Here is a 16,670-nt window from a genome sequence, read left to right on the forward strand (position 1 = left end):
CTCTCTCTCTCTCTCTCTCTCTCTCTCTCTCTCTCTCTCTCTCTCTCTTTCTCTCCCTTCGTCCATCTCTCTCCCTACCCTCACTTCTCTCCTCCTTAACTTTATAATATTGTGAGGTGATTATAAAGACAAATTTTAGCCCAGGCTAGCCTCAAATCCGTGATCCTCCTGCCTCCACCTCCTTCAGCAAATCCCACTGGCGTGTGTCACCACAACTGGCTAAAGACAGATTTTAAGGTGATCTGTGAAGAAGTAAAGTATGCCCCTAGACCTGCAGTGACAAAGACAAATCTGGGGATCATTTGACTCTGAAGCCACTTTGATGTCAGTGGGAGACAGAGCTGTCCAAAGCCGAGGAAGGTGTTTTTCTGTTTCGGTGTGTGCTGAACTTACTTATTGTGTGTTTCAGAAATCCTAGAAAATGTATGCAAGCCATGAGGATGTCGGGTATGACCTTGAAGATGATCCCAAGGCCAAGAAGGTGCTGAAGCCCCACCCAGACATCGATGGCGGGTGGGCCTGGATGATGATCCTTTCTTCCTTCTTTGTGCACATTCTCGTCATGGGCTCACAGATGGCCTTGGGAGTCCTCAACGTGGAATGGCTTGAAGAGTTCCACCAGAGCCGCGGCCTGACTGCCTGGGTCAGCTCCCTGAGCATGGGCATCACCTTGATCGTGGGTACGTTCGCTGCCACCTGTTGAGGTTGCTATAAAATGACAAGTCCCTGTTGAGAGTCATTCATCACATTCCTAAAACAGTGGGGGAGTTCAGATTATTATCATCACTCACTTTTAAAATCGAAGTGAAATGTTCAGAACACAAAATTGACCATTTAGCTGTGTGTGTGTGTGTGTGTGTGTGTGTGTGTGTGTGTGTGTGTGTACTTGTCCCATGGCACTTGTGTAGATCAGAGGACCACTTGAAGAAGTTGATTCTCTCCTTCCCCCACCTCAGTCCTTGGGGTGAAGCTCAGGTTGCCAGTACCGCCACCTGCTGAGCCCTCTCACTGGCCTCAGTACAGATTCTGTGGCTGATGATTCATCTCCATCATTTCTGCTTGGTTAACACTTTCACTGGAACTGACCTTAGCTCAGTGGTTCCTGAGTGTGCAACATTTCTGTTGTTTTGAGGCAGGGTTTTATGTAGCCCAGGCTTAAAGTTAAGTATCTAGCCAAGGATGACCTGAACTTCGGATTCCCTTGTTCACTTTCCAGATGCTGGGATCACAGACAGGCACGGGCCACCTCACCCAGTTTAGTTAGCATCCGTGAGTGTCCTGGGGGCACTGGTGGGCATCAGGTCTGGGGCCTCACACACACTAAGCAAGCAGTCTTCTACCACTGCACTGCATCTGCTACCCATTGATGATGAATAGTTTTAAAAGACAGAAGATTAACCAGGCCTGTCCAGTTTTCTGTTGTTGTAATGAAACTCATGGAAGAAAGTGTTTATCTTAGCTTACCGTTCCAGAGGGATAAGAGTCCATCATGGCGGGGAGGGGTGGGCAGGACACAGTGGGTATGAGGGCAGGGAACAGGAAGTTGAGATCACGTCTCTGTGTGGCTGCCAGAAGCAAGGAAAGGAAACTGGAAGTGGGGTGAGGCTATAGACCCCCAAAGGCATACATCCCCCCAGTGACATACATCCTCCAGCAAGGTTCCCCTCCTAAAGGTTCCATAACCTCCCAAGTAGCACCATGAACCAGGGGTGACATGCCTAAGGGGGAGATATCCTGTTCAGACCACCACAGAGGAGAATTAGGAGTTCAAACCCAGCCTCAGATCCATAGCAAGTTCCAGAATGGCCTGCCATTCAGGAGACCCAAGGGCACACATATGCATGTGAAAAGATTGTTAGTAGCCAGGCGGTGGTGGAACTTGCTTTTAATCCCAGCACCAGGGAAGCAGAGGCAGGCAGATGTTCAAGGCCAGCCTGGTCTGAAAGCAAGTTCCAGGATAGGCAGGACTGTTACACAGAGAAACCCTGTCTCGAAAAACAAAAACAAACCAAAAATATTGACAAATATTTATGACTTTATTGTCTTCTTCAGTTCGTCTTGATCTTACAACTAGGACAGGGCTGAGAGATGGCTTAGTGGTTACGAACACTGGCTCTTCCAGAGGGCCAAGGTTCAGCTCCCAGCACCTGTGTGGTGGCTCACAACCATCTGCTCCCAAGTCCAGTCATAATGAAATCACTGGGTCTGGGTTTTATTGTCCCTTTTGTCCCAAGAGTGTGGAGCAAGTGTTCTTTATTATTGTGTGTGTGTGTATGTGTGTGTGTGTGTGTATGAGAGAGAGCGAGAGAGAGAGAGAGAGAGAGAGAGAGAGAGAGAGAGAGAGAGAGAGAGAGAGAGGCTGACTTGTGGAGTCAGTTCTTTTCATTTTGCTGGTATGGAAATTAGCTCTTGGTAATGCCTACCGGCCATTCACAAACAATGCTTAAGAAACAAAACTAAACCAGAAAGTTTAGAGTGGAGTTCCCTCCCCTGACCTTTAGTGCTTGTATTTCCTAACTGCAGAGGGTTTACAGCACCTCCCATCTGACTTTGCTCATTTACAAACCATAACCGACTGAGGGATTCCTGTGCGAGCAGCCGCCACTTAACTAGGAAGCCAGACAGTTAGCCACTTAAGGCCATCAGCTGTTGTTCACTTAGTGCTCTTGTCAGGACAGCAACTAATGCCATCCATCTGGTTTATAAAATTTTTCAGCTAGTAATAGTCACACTGACTTGTAGCACGCATAATAAAAACCCAGAGACAGAAATTGGGTTCAATGCAAAAACCAGAAAAGCAAGGCAGCCAAGCCAGTAGAGAAGTCTTACTCTACCAAGGTTGGAGGACCATAAACTAAGCCAACTAAGTAAATTGAGCCTCTCTCTCCTCCCATTTTATATTCCCGCTAGTGCTGGGATTAAAGGTGTGAGGTACCTCCACCTGGATTTGTCACTGCGTTGGTCTTGTGGAGCCTAGAGGGGCCTTGATCTCATCGAGATCCATCTGATTCTGTCTCCAGAATCCTGGGATTGAAAGTGTGTGTCATCATTGCCTGACCTCTAGTGACGTTAGCTTTGACTCTGGTCCTCAAGCAAGATTTATTGATCAACATACAAATAATATACGTGGCTTTCCTTTCTTTTTATTTTTCTCAAATGTCTTAGGATATTTCATAAGCAAGCATATCAAAAAAGCTTGCCTCTGAATCCTTTCTGTTATGCAGGAAATAAACATACTACTGCGGCCTTCCAGTCTTTCATGTATTAAAGGGCTGTCAGCGGCAAAACTAGGAGTCACATGTGTTCCATTTGGGGTCACTTGGTCATCCAACTATGGCATGGCCGAGTGAGTATGAATGTATAACAATTAAAATGTGGGGTTGGCGAGGTGGCAAGGTGGTTAAGAGCACTGGCTCCTCTTCCATAGGACCTGTAATTTAATTTGGTTTTCAATGTATATAAAGAAATATCTTCAAACTTATGCTATCTCAATTTCAGTTAATTTCAGTTACTCACAAGAATTCATCCAGATGCTCATAACAATGGGCTGATTTTATGTTATTTATATAATATACATATTCGATATATATCATTGCTATATAATATGTATAATTATAAAATATATAAATATATTTAGCATGCAATAAGTCTATTATAATGAGTTAATCGTTGCCTTTAATGTCAGAATTTATTAAATAAGTCTTTACATTTACACTTTTCAAAGACACCAGACAAGGAGCTGAAGAGATGGCTGATAGGTTAGCACATTTGCTGCTCTTGCAGAGGATCTGGGTTCAGTCCCCAGAACCCATCTAAGGTGGCTCACAACTGTCGGTAGCTCCAGCTCCAGGAATAGCTGACATATCTGGCCTGCACAGACACTGCACTCATGTGCACAGACATACACATAATTAAAAACAAAATAATGAAGCTGCAGTGATGTCAGTGGTTAAGAGCATTGCTGCTCTTGCAGAGGACCTAGTTCAATTCCCAGCACCCACGAGTACCTCATAATCTAAAATTCTAGTTCCAGGGGATCTGACACCATCTGCCGGACTCTAAAGGCAACAGGCATGCCCACAGTGTACATACAAGCATGCAAGCAAAACACACATACACATAAAGTAAATAAATACGTTTTTAAAATAAATCTTGCTAGGTGTCGTAGTACACCCCTTTAAGCCTAGCACTTGAGAGGCAGAGGCAGGTAAATCTCTGTGACTTCCAGGCCAACCTGGTCTACATAGCAAACTCTAGGCCAGCTGGGACTACATACTGAATAAATAAATACACAAAAATTAAAAAAAAAATCTTTGAACACATACACGCACGGCAGACGAGGCTGGGTTGTGCCTGAATGGTAGGACACTTGCCCAGTACAATGCTCTCTTCATTATCAACTTGGCAGAATTGGAGTCACAGGAGAGAAACTTCTGTAGAGTTTCTGAGTTGATTTGACTGAAAGGTAAGACCCACCCTAAATGTGGGTCTGGAGGAAGCTGATGGAGCGCCAGCATCAGTCTTCCTCTGCTTCCTGATGACAGACACAATGTGGCCAGGCTCTGTGGTGTCCTTGATAAAGGAGCCCCTTTAACCCTGGCCCAAACAAACCTTCCCTTAAGTTGTTTTTATCAGGACTGGTCTGGCGAAAGTAACAAATGCAGCCCTGCCCGTGGGAGACACCAGTTCCTTCTCCCACACAGAAGCGACCTCACAGGGAAATCTTGTTTTAGTTTGGGCTAAGGAGGGAAACTCTTAAGAGCTCGATTGCTTTATTTATCATTGTATGAGTGTGGGCACAAGTGTGCCCCAGCCTTTGGATAAGGGTCAGAGGGCAACTTCCGGAAACCGGCCCTCTCCCTTCCACTTTGAGTTCTAGGAAATGAACTCAGGTCACAAAGTGTCAAAAATGCACATGCTGGGGTCTGGGGGTGCAGTTCAGCGGTAGTGTGCCTTACCTAGCATGCATGGAGAGCCCTGGGGTCCATCCCCCAGCACCTAATAAACCAAGCACGGTGACAGATGCCTGTTGTCCCAGCATTTGGGAGGTGGAGGTAGGGGGATCAGAAGTTCAAGGTTATCCTTGGTTGTGTGGGCAATTCGAGGTCAGTTTGGGCTGCATGAAACCAAAACATTGCAGCCGCAGCCGTGATCTCAGAGAACTGGAAGAGAAAGCAGGGCCTAAGTGAGTTGAAAACAGACAGCAAGTCCTTTTAAATTCTGTTTTCATTGGGTGCTCTGTGATTGGCTGTAGATCATCTTCATGGGAATCGTTTCCGATGTTTCCTTTAGAACTGAAGTCACGCTGGGCCTTTAATCCCAGCACTTGGGAGGCAGAGACAGGCAGACCTCTGTGAGTTCGAGGCCAGCCTGGTCTACAGAGCGAGTTTCAGGGCAGCCAGAGCTACACAGAAAAACCCTGTCTCAAAAAAACAAAAGTGAACTGGAGCAAAGACCTCTGGTGTGGGTCAATGAGTCGGTTCAGTGGACCCTTAGTACCAAGCCTAACAACCTGAGTTCCATTCATAAACCCATATGGTAGAAGGAGAGAATTAACTCCCGTAAATTGTCCTCCGACCTCCACTCCAGCACCATGGCACATTCACCAACATCAACATGTCATAGGTGGAATTCAACCTCAAGAGGCAAGGGTAGAAACTGCGACCAGCCTGAGAAGGTGTGACTAAGCCAGAGGGTCAGCCATCACATGACACCTAGTCATCTGGGGAGAGGTAGGAAATAGTCAGCCTTGCTACTGGATGTGTGTGTGTGTGTGTGGTTTCTCTTATTTTCAAGTGTTTGCTTATTCCACACATTTTCAAACTCTGTGTAAGGTCCAGAAAATGCATGCTGGGCAGGATCCTGTTAGAACATCAGCTGAGGGCTTCTGTTGTGGGCAGAATGAGGCTGACCGCTGTGTCCACTCTAGAGCCGTATGTTCTCTGATGAGATTGTGCACATCTGCAAAGTTTTTATACTTTAAGATTGTTGGGCACAATGGTCCTTGTGTCCACAGTTTGACAGGGAAGCCAGAATATTAATCACTCAGGGATGTCTCCTCAATGGATAATAAGTACTGTATTACCTCTCCTCAATAAAATGCCTGCATTCTGAACTGAAGACATGGCTCAGTGGTTAAGAGCACTGGCTGCTCTTCCAGAGGACCGGGGTTCAATTCCCTGCAGCCACATGGCAGCTTACAACTGAGTGTAAGTCCAGTTTCAGAGGATCTGACATCCTCACACCAATGCCATTCAATAAAACAAAACCCTGTATTCTATACAAAAAGATAGTGGATGTTGTTAATGACCTGATGACCTTTTTGTTACCTGTAGAGGTAGACCTCATCCAGACCCCCAGATTGATCACCCCAAACTCTCACCCCAGACTTTTATCTTTAGCTTTCAGTCAACAGAGTCCATCCTTAGCCTGCTGACCTCTGTGCTGTCTTCATCAGAGACTGCACCAGATCCCAGGCCTTTTAGCTGTAGAACCCACTTTCATGGTCACATGTTCTTTGTAAAGGAATGTCTATGTAGTCACACCTTAAGCTTTATTGTGCACCTGGAATCAGTATGACTGTAGCCTGCAAAACCACTTTCCAGACTCTATTGTGTTTAAATTACAATAAAAACCAGCTGGCATCAGACTTCCCCAAAGTTTGATCCAGGTTGACCAAGTCAATCTGAACGAGCTTTTCATTCTTGCCTCTTTTCAGACCCCCATCATAAGATATTTTGGTTTTGCCTATGTTGTTAAAATTTATACTTATTTGCTTATTGAGGGTGCGTGTGTGGAGGTCAACAACCTGTGGGAGTCTGGTCTGTTTCTACCAAGCAGGTTCGAGGGCTCAGACTCAAGTTGCCAGCTTTGGCCACAAGCCCCTTTCCCGCTGAGCCATCTCGCTAGTCCTGGTTTGGTTTTCTTTCAAGAGCCCTGGTGATGTTTTACTCTTTAACTTTTTGTGGGGGGACACTAAGACAAGGAGCCTCTAGTCAGTGCCTTTTCCACTGCTCTGTGGCAGGACCTTTCATCGGCTTGTTCATTAACACCTGTGGGTGCCGCCAGACAGCGATCATTGGAGGGCTGGTGAACTCCCTCGGCTGGGTGCTGAGTGCCTACGCGGCCAATGTGCAAACTCTCTTTGTTACCTTTGGAGTGGCAGCTGGTAAGCACGATTTAACATGTTTGTTTTCAGTGTTCTGTGCATTCAGAAGATGAATTTAACTGTGGAGCAAAGAGGCCCATTGAGACATTCTGTTGATGGTCAGCAGTAAAGAGCACTTGTTCTTGCAGAGAACCCAGGTTCCATTTCCAGCATCCACATGGCAGCTCACAGCTATCTGTAACTCTTTTTGAGAGGATCAGATATCCTCTTCTGATCGTTATGGATAGCACACACACACACACACACACCAGTTTACATATAGTTTTGCATTCATGCAAAACACTCGCACGAATAAAATAAACAAATCTAGAAAAAACTTTTAAAGCATTCTGTATCGTCTTGGAAGTGTGTATGTTTGTGTGTGTGTGTGTGTGCGTGTCATTCTGTCATCCTTTGCCTTATTGTTGGACACAGGGTCTCTCACTGTATCTGGGGCTAGGCTGTCAGTCAACAAGCCCCAGAGAGCCTCCTTCTCGTGACACCCCATCCACTAGTGTTACAGGTATGCAAAGTCACACCCAGCTTTTTACTTAGACGTTATAGGTTTGAACTCAGATCCTTGTGTTTGCATAGCAAACCGTCTTATCCATCGACCCAAGAAACACTTTAATAGATGCTAAGTGTCCCTTACATGTGGGACATGTGGGACATGTATTTGACTTCCCCCAAATAGAACAAAATCCAGACTCCTATGTGCTAGGGTTTCTCCTTCGAAGAATGGGAAAGGGGGGGACAATGACACAAACTAAAGTGAGTAAACCAAGATGCTAGGGAAATGGGTGACATTCATTAGTAACTCTCATTAATAACCACAGGACTAAATGTGACTGATGGAATAGTCATTATCGTTCAGCTCCGTTCAGATGAATGAATTAGCACAAGTCCCTGGCAGACAGAGATTCTCGGAAGCCAATCTAGCACACAGGCAGGGGATGGATTAAAACCAAACACCACGCAGAGTAATCTGCATTCTGCAAAATGTATTCCTAGCCATAATTTCCTTTACCCACGGTTTGTGGGGTTCACACAGTGAGTAGCTATTTCCTCGAACCCTGTGTTCCCACCTGACTCTGTGGGAACAAAACTCTGATCTGTCTCCAAAAAAAAAAAAAAATGAATTATTGAATCAGAGTTGAAAGATATTTTGATTAAGACAGCAGATGTAGTGACACATACATTCATTCATGGCATTTGAGAGTCAGAGGCAGGGGCATTACCAAAAGTTCAAGGTCAGTTTGGTCTCCATAGAGAATTTCAGGTCATTCAGGCTTATATAGTGAGACTCTTTCTCAGAAAAAGGAAGGAAGGAAGGAAGGAAGGAAGGAAGGAAGGAAGGAAGGAAGGAAGGAAGGAAGGAAGGAAGGAAGGAAATCTTAGTGTTCAGGAGACAGACTGAAGAAGATCTCTATGGAGCTGGAGAAATGGCTCAGTGGTTAAGAGCACTGCCTGCTCTTCCAAAGGTCCTGAGTTCAATTCCCAGCAACCACATGGTGGCTCACAACCATCCGTAAGGAGATCTGGTGCCCTCTTCTGGCCTGCAGGCACACATGCAGACAGAATACTGTATACAAAATAAATAAATAAATAAATAAATAAATAAATAAATAAATAAATAAATAAATAAATCAAAAAAAAAAAAAAAAGAAGGATCTCTATTAGCTCAAAGCCCTGGTCGACAGACATTGAGACCCTGTCCCAAAATTCAAAAACAAAATCACAAGCAAAAGAAAAGATCCGAATGTGGTAGTACATAGCTATAATTCTAGCCCTGGGGAGGTGGAGAGAGGAAGACCCAGAAGGCAAAAACAGCCTCAGCGACGTACATAGTGAGTCCCAGACCAGCCTGGGCTAGACAAGTCCCTGTGCAAACAAAGGTCAAAAAACAAAGCAACAAAAAGTTATTTTGGATGGGATACGGTGGTAAATAGCACATCTGGACTCCTAATACTTGGGAGCTTCAGGCAAGGCAATAGAAAGGTTAAACTTAGTCAGGACTCTGTCTTAAGACCTTACTTCAGAAAGCAATCAATGTAAAAACAAAAGGTTAATAAAGATTTATGTTTATTTATTTCTGTTAGGAGACGGCCCTTTCTATTCCCAGTCTGACCTTGAATTTACTATGTAGCAGAGAAGGACCTTGAACTTTTGATCCCTCCTGCCTCTACCTCTTGGGTGTTGGGATTGCAGCAATGAGCCGTCAGGCCTGGTTTAAGTGTTTCACTTTTTCTGGGAAAGCACTCTTACTACTGAGTGTCACCCATCTGTGTGTTCCTTTTGTAACCACTTAGTATTCATGTGACATTAGGCACACTAGACTCATCACGGAAGCTCCTTGTACCTCAGTTTCCTTACATGTAAATCAGGGGTCTTCCTGTCACCACCTACTTAGGGCTAAAATGATAGCTACGTACTGCCATATCTGGAGTACCAATCACAGTATCCTGTTGAAATGATGGAAGTAATTCACAGAAAATGCTTAGCATGGTGGTAGGTACTAAAGTGCTTGGTAAATGTTAGCTGACATATAAACTTGGTAGCATATGTGTAGCATAAATATGACATAAACTCAAGTATGTCCCTTAAGACAAGAGGAATGAGACACTAAGACCCGATGCCAGTGTGCTGACAAGATGGCACACAGGTGAAGGTACTTGGGTACTTGCTTATGACAGGTACGAGCCTGGACAGCCTGAATGGCTCTTGGATCCCTAGGTGGAAGGAAAGAGTCAACTCCTAGAGCAAAGGTTCTCAGCCTTCCTAATTCTGTGACCCTTTAATACAGTTCCTCATGGTAGGGTGACCCCCAAACCATAAAATTGGTTTTGGTGCTTTGTAATTTTTGTACAAATTTGGTAATTTTTCTACTGTTATGAATTGAATCTGATATGCCACCTCTATGTAAAAGGGTCTTTAGGGCCTCAAGAGAATTGCGACCCACATGTTGAGAAACACTGCCCTAAACATTACCCTTTTACCTTCACATGCATATTGTTTGTATGTGTGTGGCTGCAGTCACACGCATGTCATATACATAAAATAGCAATGGCAATAATAATAATAATGTTTAAACGATATTAGAAACTTTTTTGTTTGGTTTTGTTTTTTGAGACAGAGTTTCTCTGTGTAACAGGCCTGCCTATCCTGGAACTTACCCTGTAGATCAGGCTGCCCTCAAACTCACAGAGATCTGCCTTCCTGTGCCTCACAAGTGCTAGGATTAAAGGCATGCACCCCCACCACTTAGCTAGGATCAGAATTTCAAGGCTATCCTGAACTACAAATTCCAGGTCAGTCTGGGCTATAAGAGACCCTGTCTAAAATAAGTAGACTTATTTTGTGTCATCATCAAAATCCAAAGCATGACAGTGTCACAGAACAAATCACCTAGGGTCTTTGTCTTAAATTCAATAAAATAAATTGCAAGAGGTCTTGGGGTGGGACTGTAAAAGACTTAAAATAGGCACCAACAAACAGCAATGTGTAAAACCCTTTTGGATCATGGTTTAAAAATACAAGTTGGGGGGGTGGTTTTGTTTTTTAAAAAGAATAGCCATTTATGAAACATTTGGAAGTTTGAGAGCCTTCTGGATATTTAGTGGTATCAAAAATTTCTTTTTTCCAATGAGATAATGATATGAGAAGTATGCCACTTAAATGATTCCTACATTTGGAGATTTATACTAAAATATGCACACGTGAGATAATGTATTCTTGATTTGCTTCAAAATAATTTGTGGTATTTACCAAGTTGGCTGCGAGTTGAGATTTGTTGAAGCTAAGTGATGGCACGAAAAGTCGTTAAATCATCCTGTTTTTCAAAGCTTCCCAGAGTTTGATTTAAACTGTCCCATTAGAGCTGGAGAGAGAGCTCAGCAGTTGAGAATGCTTGCTGCTCTTGCAGAGGACTGGAGTTCAGTTCCCAGCACCCACACTGGGCAGCTCCCAACCAGCTATAGCACCTGCTCTGGGGACCCAGTGCCCTCTTCTGGCCTCAAAGAGCACCTGCACATGGACACACACACACACATAGACACCCCCCACCCAAGAAATGAATCTTGCAGGGCAGTGGTGGTGCATGCCTTTAATTCCAGCACTCGGGAGTTAAAGACCAGCCTGGTCTACAAGAACTAGTTTCAGGACAGGCACCAAAGCTACACAGAGAAACCCTGTCTTGAAAAACAAACCAAAACAACAACAACAAAGAATCTTAAGATTATACTCCCTATTGATGCAGTCACCCTAGATTTTGAGTTTTGTTTTTTGAGACAGCATGTCACGTAGCCCAGGCTAGCCTCAAATTTGGTATCTAGCCAAGAATGACCTTAATACTTCTGCCTTTCCTCTCAGCTTGGCTATTAGTGGTGTGTGTCACCAAACCTGATTTATGTGGTGCTGGGACCAAATCCAAGGTCTCATGCATGCTGGACAATCCCTTTTTGTAAGTATGATGTATGATGTCCAGACAACAGAACACCCTCATTGTGTGTTTCTCAGTCACATCCCCTGTGGTTCATCCACTCTGGGCTCTTTTTAGAATAGCCATTGACACACCCGCTGAAGAGGCTCCTTTAGTTTTTTTTAAATATGCTTTATCTTTAGCATAGAAGTGCAAAGTTAATCTCATCTTTAAAGGATTTGTCTTGGGCAAGTGAGATGACTTAGCAGGCAGAGGTGCCACCAAGCCTGATGACCAAGTTACATCCCTGGTACCCACGTGATAGAAAAAGAGAACTAACCAACTATCTGAGACCAGGTGAGGGAAGGGGTAATAGGGTAGGAGAAGGGACATGTAGGAGGAGACCACTTGTTGGTTCCCGGCTGCTTAATCCTGAAATAATCACACAGAAAACTGTGTTAATTAAATCACTGCATGGCCCATTAGCTCTAGCTTCTTATTGGCTAACTCTTATATATTAATTTAACCCAGTTTTATTAATCTGTATATCACCACGTGGCTGTGGCTTACCAGCTAAAGTTCCATCTGGCTCTGGTGGGGCTACATGGCTTCTCTCTGCTTCCACCTCCTTTCTCCCAGCATTCACTTTAGTTCCCCCCCAGCCCACCCCCACTTAGCTTTGTTCTACCTTAGCAGGCCAAGACAGTTTCTTTACTCATTAACCAATAAAAGCAACACATAGACAGAAGGACCTCCCACACCAGGCACTTCCTTTCACAGCAGTGTGATCCAGGTAGTATTGCTGATGTCAGATGACCTGGGAGCTGAGACATGAGTGCAGAGTCTGCCTGATGGTGACATTTTGTAGCCAGCTTCTGAAGGGGCAAGGTCTCCAGAACTAGAATTGCAGGTGATTGTGAGCCATCATGTGGATGCTGAGAAGCAAATCTGGATCCTCCTCAAGAGCAGCAAGTGCTCTTAACCATGAGTCATATCTCCAGATTTTTTAAGTTTTATTTTATGTATATGAATGTTTTGCCTGCATGTGTGTATATGAATCACATGAGTATGTGGTGACTGCAGAATTCAGAAGAGGAGATGGTCAGACCCACTATAAATGGTTACAGCTGCCATGTGGGTTCTAGGAATTAACCCAGATCCTCTGCAATAGGAACAAATACTCCTAACCACTGAGCCGTCTCTCCAGCCCCTTTCCGTGTGTGTGTGTGTGTGTGTGTGTGTGTGTGTGTGTGTTGTAGACAGAAGTTACTGTCCCACCCAGTCCCGCAGCCATTTGGTCCCAAATAAACACATAGAGGCTTATGGTGATTATAAACTGCTTGGCCTATTAGCTCAGGCTTATTACTAACTAGCTCTTATGATTTAAATTCACCCATAATTTTTGTCTATGTTTAGCCACGTGGCTTGGTACCTTTCAGTAAGGCAATCTCATCTTGCTTCCTCCACATCTAGCTTGTGACTGACTCTCTGATTTTCCTCTTCCCAGATTTTTCTACTATGGTTGTCCTGCCTATACTTCCTACTTGGCTACTGGCCAATCTGCATTTTATTAAACCAATATGAGTGGCAAATCCCTACAGAGTACAAACACATTATCCACAGCAGTGTGTGTGTGTGTGTGTGTGTGTGTGTGTGTGTGTGTGTGTGTGTAACACAGTTCTTATGTGGGAAGGTCAGAAGACAACTTGAAGGGTTCAGTTCTCCCCTTCCACCATGTACATCCTGGTGATCAAACTTAGGTCCTCAGGTTGTCAAGCCCCTCCTTCCTGTCTTGCTAACCTCTGGGCTGTTTTTTCTTTGTCTATTTTACATGCAAAGAAATTGTAGATTTCTATCTTTGTGATCATAAGCTTTATAAAGACTGTCCAGAGTTAGGCCCAAAGTTGAGGACTGTGTCTTCCCATCACTGACATTAGTAGGAGGCTCAGAGACAGTTACTGCTCTAGCTGGAGCTTGAACCTGGGAGAGTGGGAAACTAAAATAGACTGAAGTTTCATGGAATGGCCATCATTATTCAGGGTCTCAGACAGTTTATATTCTGAGAGTATTTTGAGGGTTAGGAATGTCATGTGAGCAATGTTCACTAGAGTCACTATATACAGTCACAAGGGCAACTTGTGCTTGGAAACTTTGTTCTGAATAACAATGGATAGAACGATGAGTGACCTAAAATAAACTTGTCCCTGTTAGTACACCTGGGAGGGGCACCAAAGCATATTCCAAGAACAACCCACTCTACGGAAGAACAGGGCTCTTGTCTTGTTTACTCACAAGTTCTCAGAAATCCTCCCACAGTTTTATTCATGAACAGTGGTCCAGAGGACGACGGAGTTGTCACTTTCTTCTTCTGTTTGATTCTGCCTGAGTCAGGGCCTCCCTCCATAGGTGAGGCTGGCCTGGAGCTCGCTGTGTTTTTAATCTTCTGATCTTACAGGAGGGATCTTCTCCAATATTATTGGCAGAAACTACTGCAAAGCCCTAAAGGAAAATTGGCAGTTCCTCCCAGCTCCCCTCCTCTTTATATAATTATTATTCCTTCATTAGAATGGAAAAGATCAATGGTGTAGGGAGACAGAGGTGTAACAGTTTAGACCTTAAATGTCTCGGAAGGTTATGTAGTAAGTAGTAAAGATGGGCTATTGAGAGGTGGTGGGAAATTTAGGGAATGGGGCCTAGTAGAAGGAATAGGTAATTGGGAATATGCTCTGCCCTCCCCCCCCCCGCCCTGCTTCCAGCTTAAACAGGGTCTTGTGCATCCCATAATGGCCTCAAACTCACTGTGTAGCTGAGACTGGCCTTGAAATTCTGACTCTCCTACCTCCGCTTGCTAAGTGTTAGGATTACAGTGTCAGTGACCAGTTTTATGTGGTGCTGGGTGGAAATTAATGCTTGCTAGGGCAAGCACTCCAGCAACAGCTAGATCCCTAGTCCTTGCTTCCTCTTTTCCTTGTCTTCCCAGCAACCATGAGCTTTGCTCTGCCACGTCTCTCTGCCCTGACGTGCCCCCAAAGCATCAGGAATTAAGGTCTCTAAAATCACTAGCCAAAATAAACCTTCCTTCTTTTTAAGTTGATTGCCTCAAGTGTTTTTGCTACAGTCTGGACAGCTGCCTGACACAGCAGCTGGTCTATGGATTCTGACTGTGCCTCCTGATTTTTTTCCATCTCACCTGCAGGCCTCGGCAGCGGGATGGCCTACCTGCCTGCAGTGGTTATGGTGGGAAGGTACTTTCAGAAGAGGCGAGCCCTGGCCCAGGGCCTCAGTACCACAGGGACAGGATTTGGGACATTCTTGATGACCGTTTTGCTGAAATACCTGTGTGCAGAGTATGGCTGGAGGAATGCCATGTTCATCCAAGGCGCTGTGTCCTTGAACCTCTGTGTTTGTGGAGCGCTCATGAGGCCCCTCTCTCCTGGGAAGGTAGAAAACTGCCCGAGAGGGGAGGAGCCCTCTGCTGTCCCAGCTTACTCTGCTGAATCTGTGAAATCAGGACCACTGGGTGTCACTGAAGAACAGGACAGACAGCCTGAGAACGAGGAAAATGTCTGTGACCTTCAAGCACAGGAATGTCAAGGTCAAACCCGGCCCAGGAAGAACGGGTGTGCTTTCCGGGTTCTGAAGACGGTGAGCCAGCTCACTGTGCGAGTCCAGAAGGGCTTTGGGGACTGGTACTCAGGCTATTTCGGAGCAGCCTCACTCTTCACCAATCACATGTTTGTAGCCTTTGTGTTCTGGGCTCTGTTTGCATACAGCAGCTTCGTCATCCCCTTCATCCACCTGCCAGAAATCGTCAGCTTGTATAACCTGTCAGAACAAAATGACGTGTTCCCTCTGACCTCAATTATAGCAATAGTTCACATCTTCGGGAAGGTGATCCTGGGGGCGGTGGCTGACCTCCCCTGTATCAGCGTCTGGAACGTCTTCCTCATTGCTAATTTCACCCTTGTCTTCAGCATCTTCCTTCTGCCATTGATGCATACCTATGCAAGCCTGGCTGTCATTTGTGCCCTGATTGGGTTTTCCAGTGGATATTTCTCCCTCATGCCTGTGGTGACGGAGGACCTGGTTGGCACTGAGCACTTGGCCAATGCCTATGGCATCATCATCTGTGCCAACGGCATCTCGGCTTTACTGGGACCACCATTTGCGGGTGAGTGCCCCAAGGTACCCAGAGTTTAGAGCTCATTCAGGAGGCAGGATGTGTCCCCACCCCTTACAAAGTCCAACATCAGAGCTGGGTGTGGTGGCATATACTTGTCTCAGCTCTTGGGAAATTTAGGTACAAAGAGCACTAGTAGTTAGAGATCAGCCTAAGTTGTCTCAAAAAACAAAAAGTAAACAAAAAGGCCAGATGTGGGATTACACCTGTAATCCCAGTAATAAGGGGATTGAGGCAGGAGGATTGTTAGAAATTCCAGGTCAACTTAGCTGCACGATAAGATCCCATCTCCAGAAATCAATGTCAGGGGCCTGTGACTCAGCCACCAAGCCTGATGAGCTGGGTCCAATCCCCAGAACCCACATGGAAGAAGGAAAGTATAGAATCTTACAGACTTTTCTCTCACCTCCATGTTTATACCATGGTGCAGACCCATACACATACACACACATTAAGTAAATAAAACTTTTAAAAGAGAAGGAACCAAAACCAAGGCTAAAGCTTGTTATAGGTGGTAGACTGTCTGCCTAGCATGCAGGAGGCCTTGAGTTCTGCACCCAGCACATCATACCCTTGCTGTCGTGGCCCATGCTTGTAGTCCCAGCATTGAAAGGCAGAGGCGAAGATCCGGAGTCCATGGTGATTCTTGGCCACCTGAGACTCTATCTCAAAAAACTACCAAAAGGCATCCATGCTCTTGGGTCTAGACTCGTGTTTGTTGCCTGTCACTGCTCAAATAAGCTTCCGTAAACATTATTTTACTGTTCTGGCAGCCAAAGGTCTAGCCAAAAAAAAACAGGTGCCTCTGGCTGGCCACCATGATGGTACACACCTTTAATGCCAGCACATGGGAGGCAGAGGCAGGCGGATCTCTGAGTTCCAGTACTGCCAGGGCTACATAGAAAAACCCTGTCAAGGAAGAAAGG

The 16,670-nt window shown here is 45.1% G+C and overlaps 1 protein-coding gene across 2 annotated transcripts in view; it reads left to right on the forward strand.

The window, feature by feature from the left end:
- The window catches only part of Slc16a14 (solute carrier family 16 member 14), a 26,150-nt gene that overhangs the window by 4,681 nt on the left and 4,799 nt on the right, over positions 1-16,670 (forward strand). The window contains exons 2-4 of one of the 2 annotated variants that reach the window (XM_005361508.3): positions 410-680; positions 7,025-7,168; positions 14,761-15,735. In XM_005361508.3, the coding sequence (XP_005361565.1) occupies positions 422-680; positions 7,025-7,168; positions 14,761-15,735 (1,378 nt within the window). In that variant the 5' untranslated portion in view covers positions 410-421. The remainder of the gene's footprint in view (positions 1-409; positions 681-7,024; positions 7,169-14,760; positions 15,736-16,670) is intronic. The other variant, XM_026786058.1, reaches the window with a different exon arrangement.

The sequence above is a fragment of the Microtus ochrogaster genome, linkage group LG4 (assembly GCF_000317375.1).
Source record: "Microtus ochrogaster isolate Prairie Vole_2 linkage group LG4, MicOch1.0, whole genome shotgun sequence".
Taxonomy (NCBI): domain Eukaryota; kingdom Metazoa; phylum Chordata; class Mammalia; order Rodentia; family Cricetidae; genus Microtus; species Microtus ochrogaster.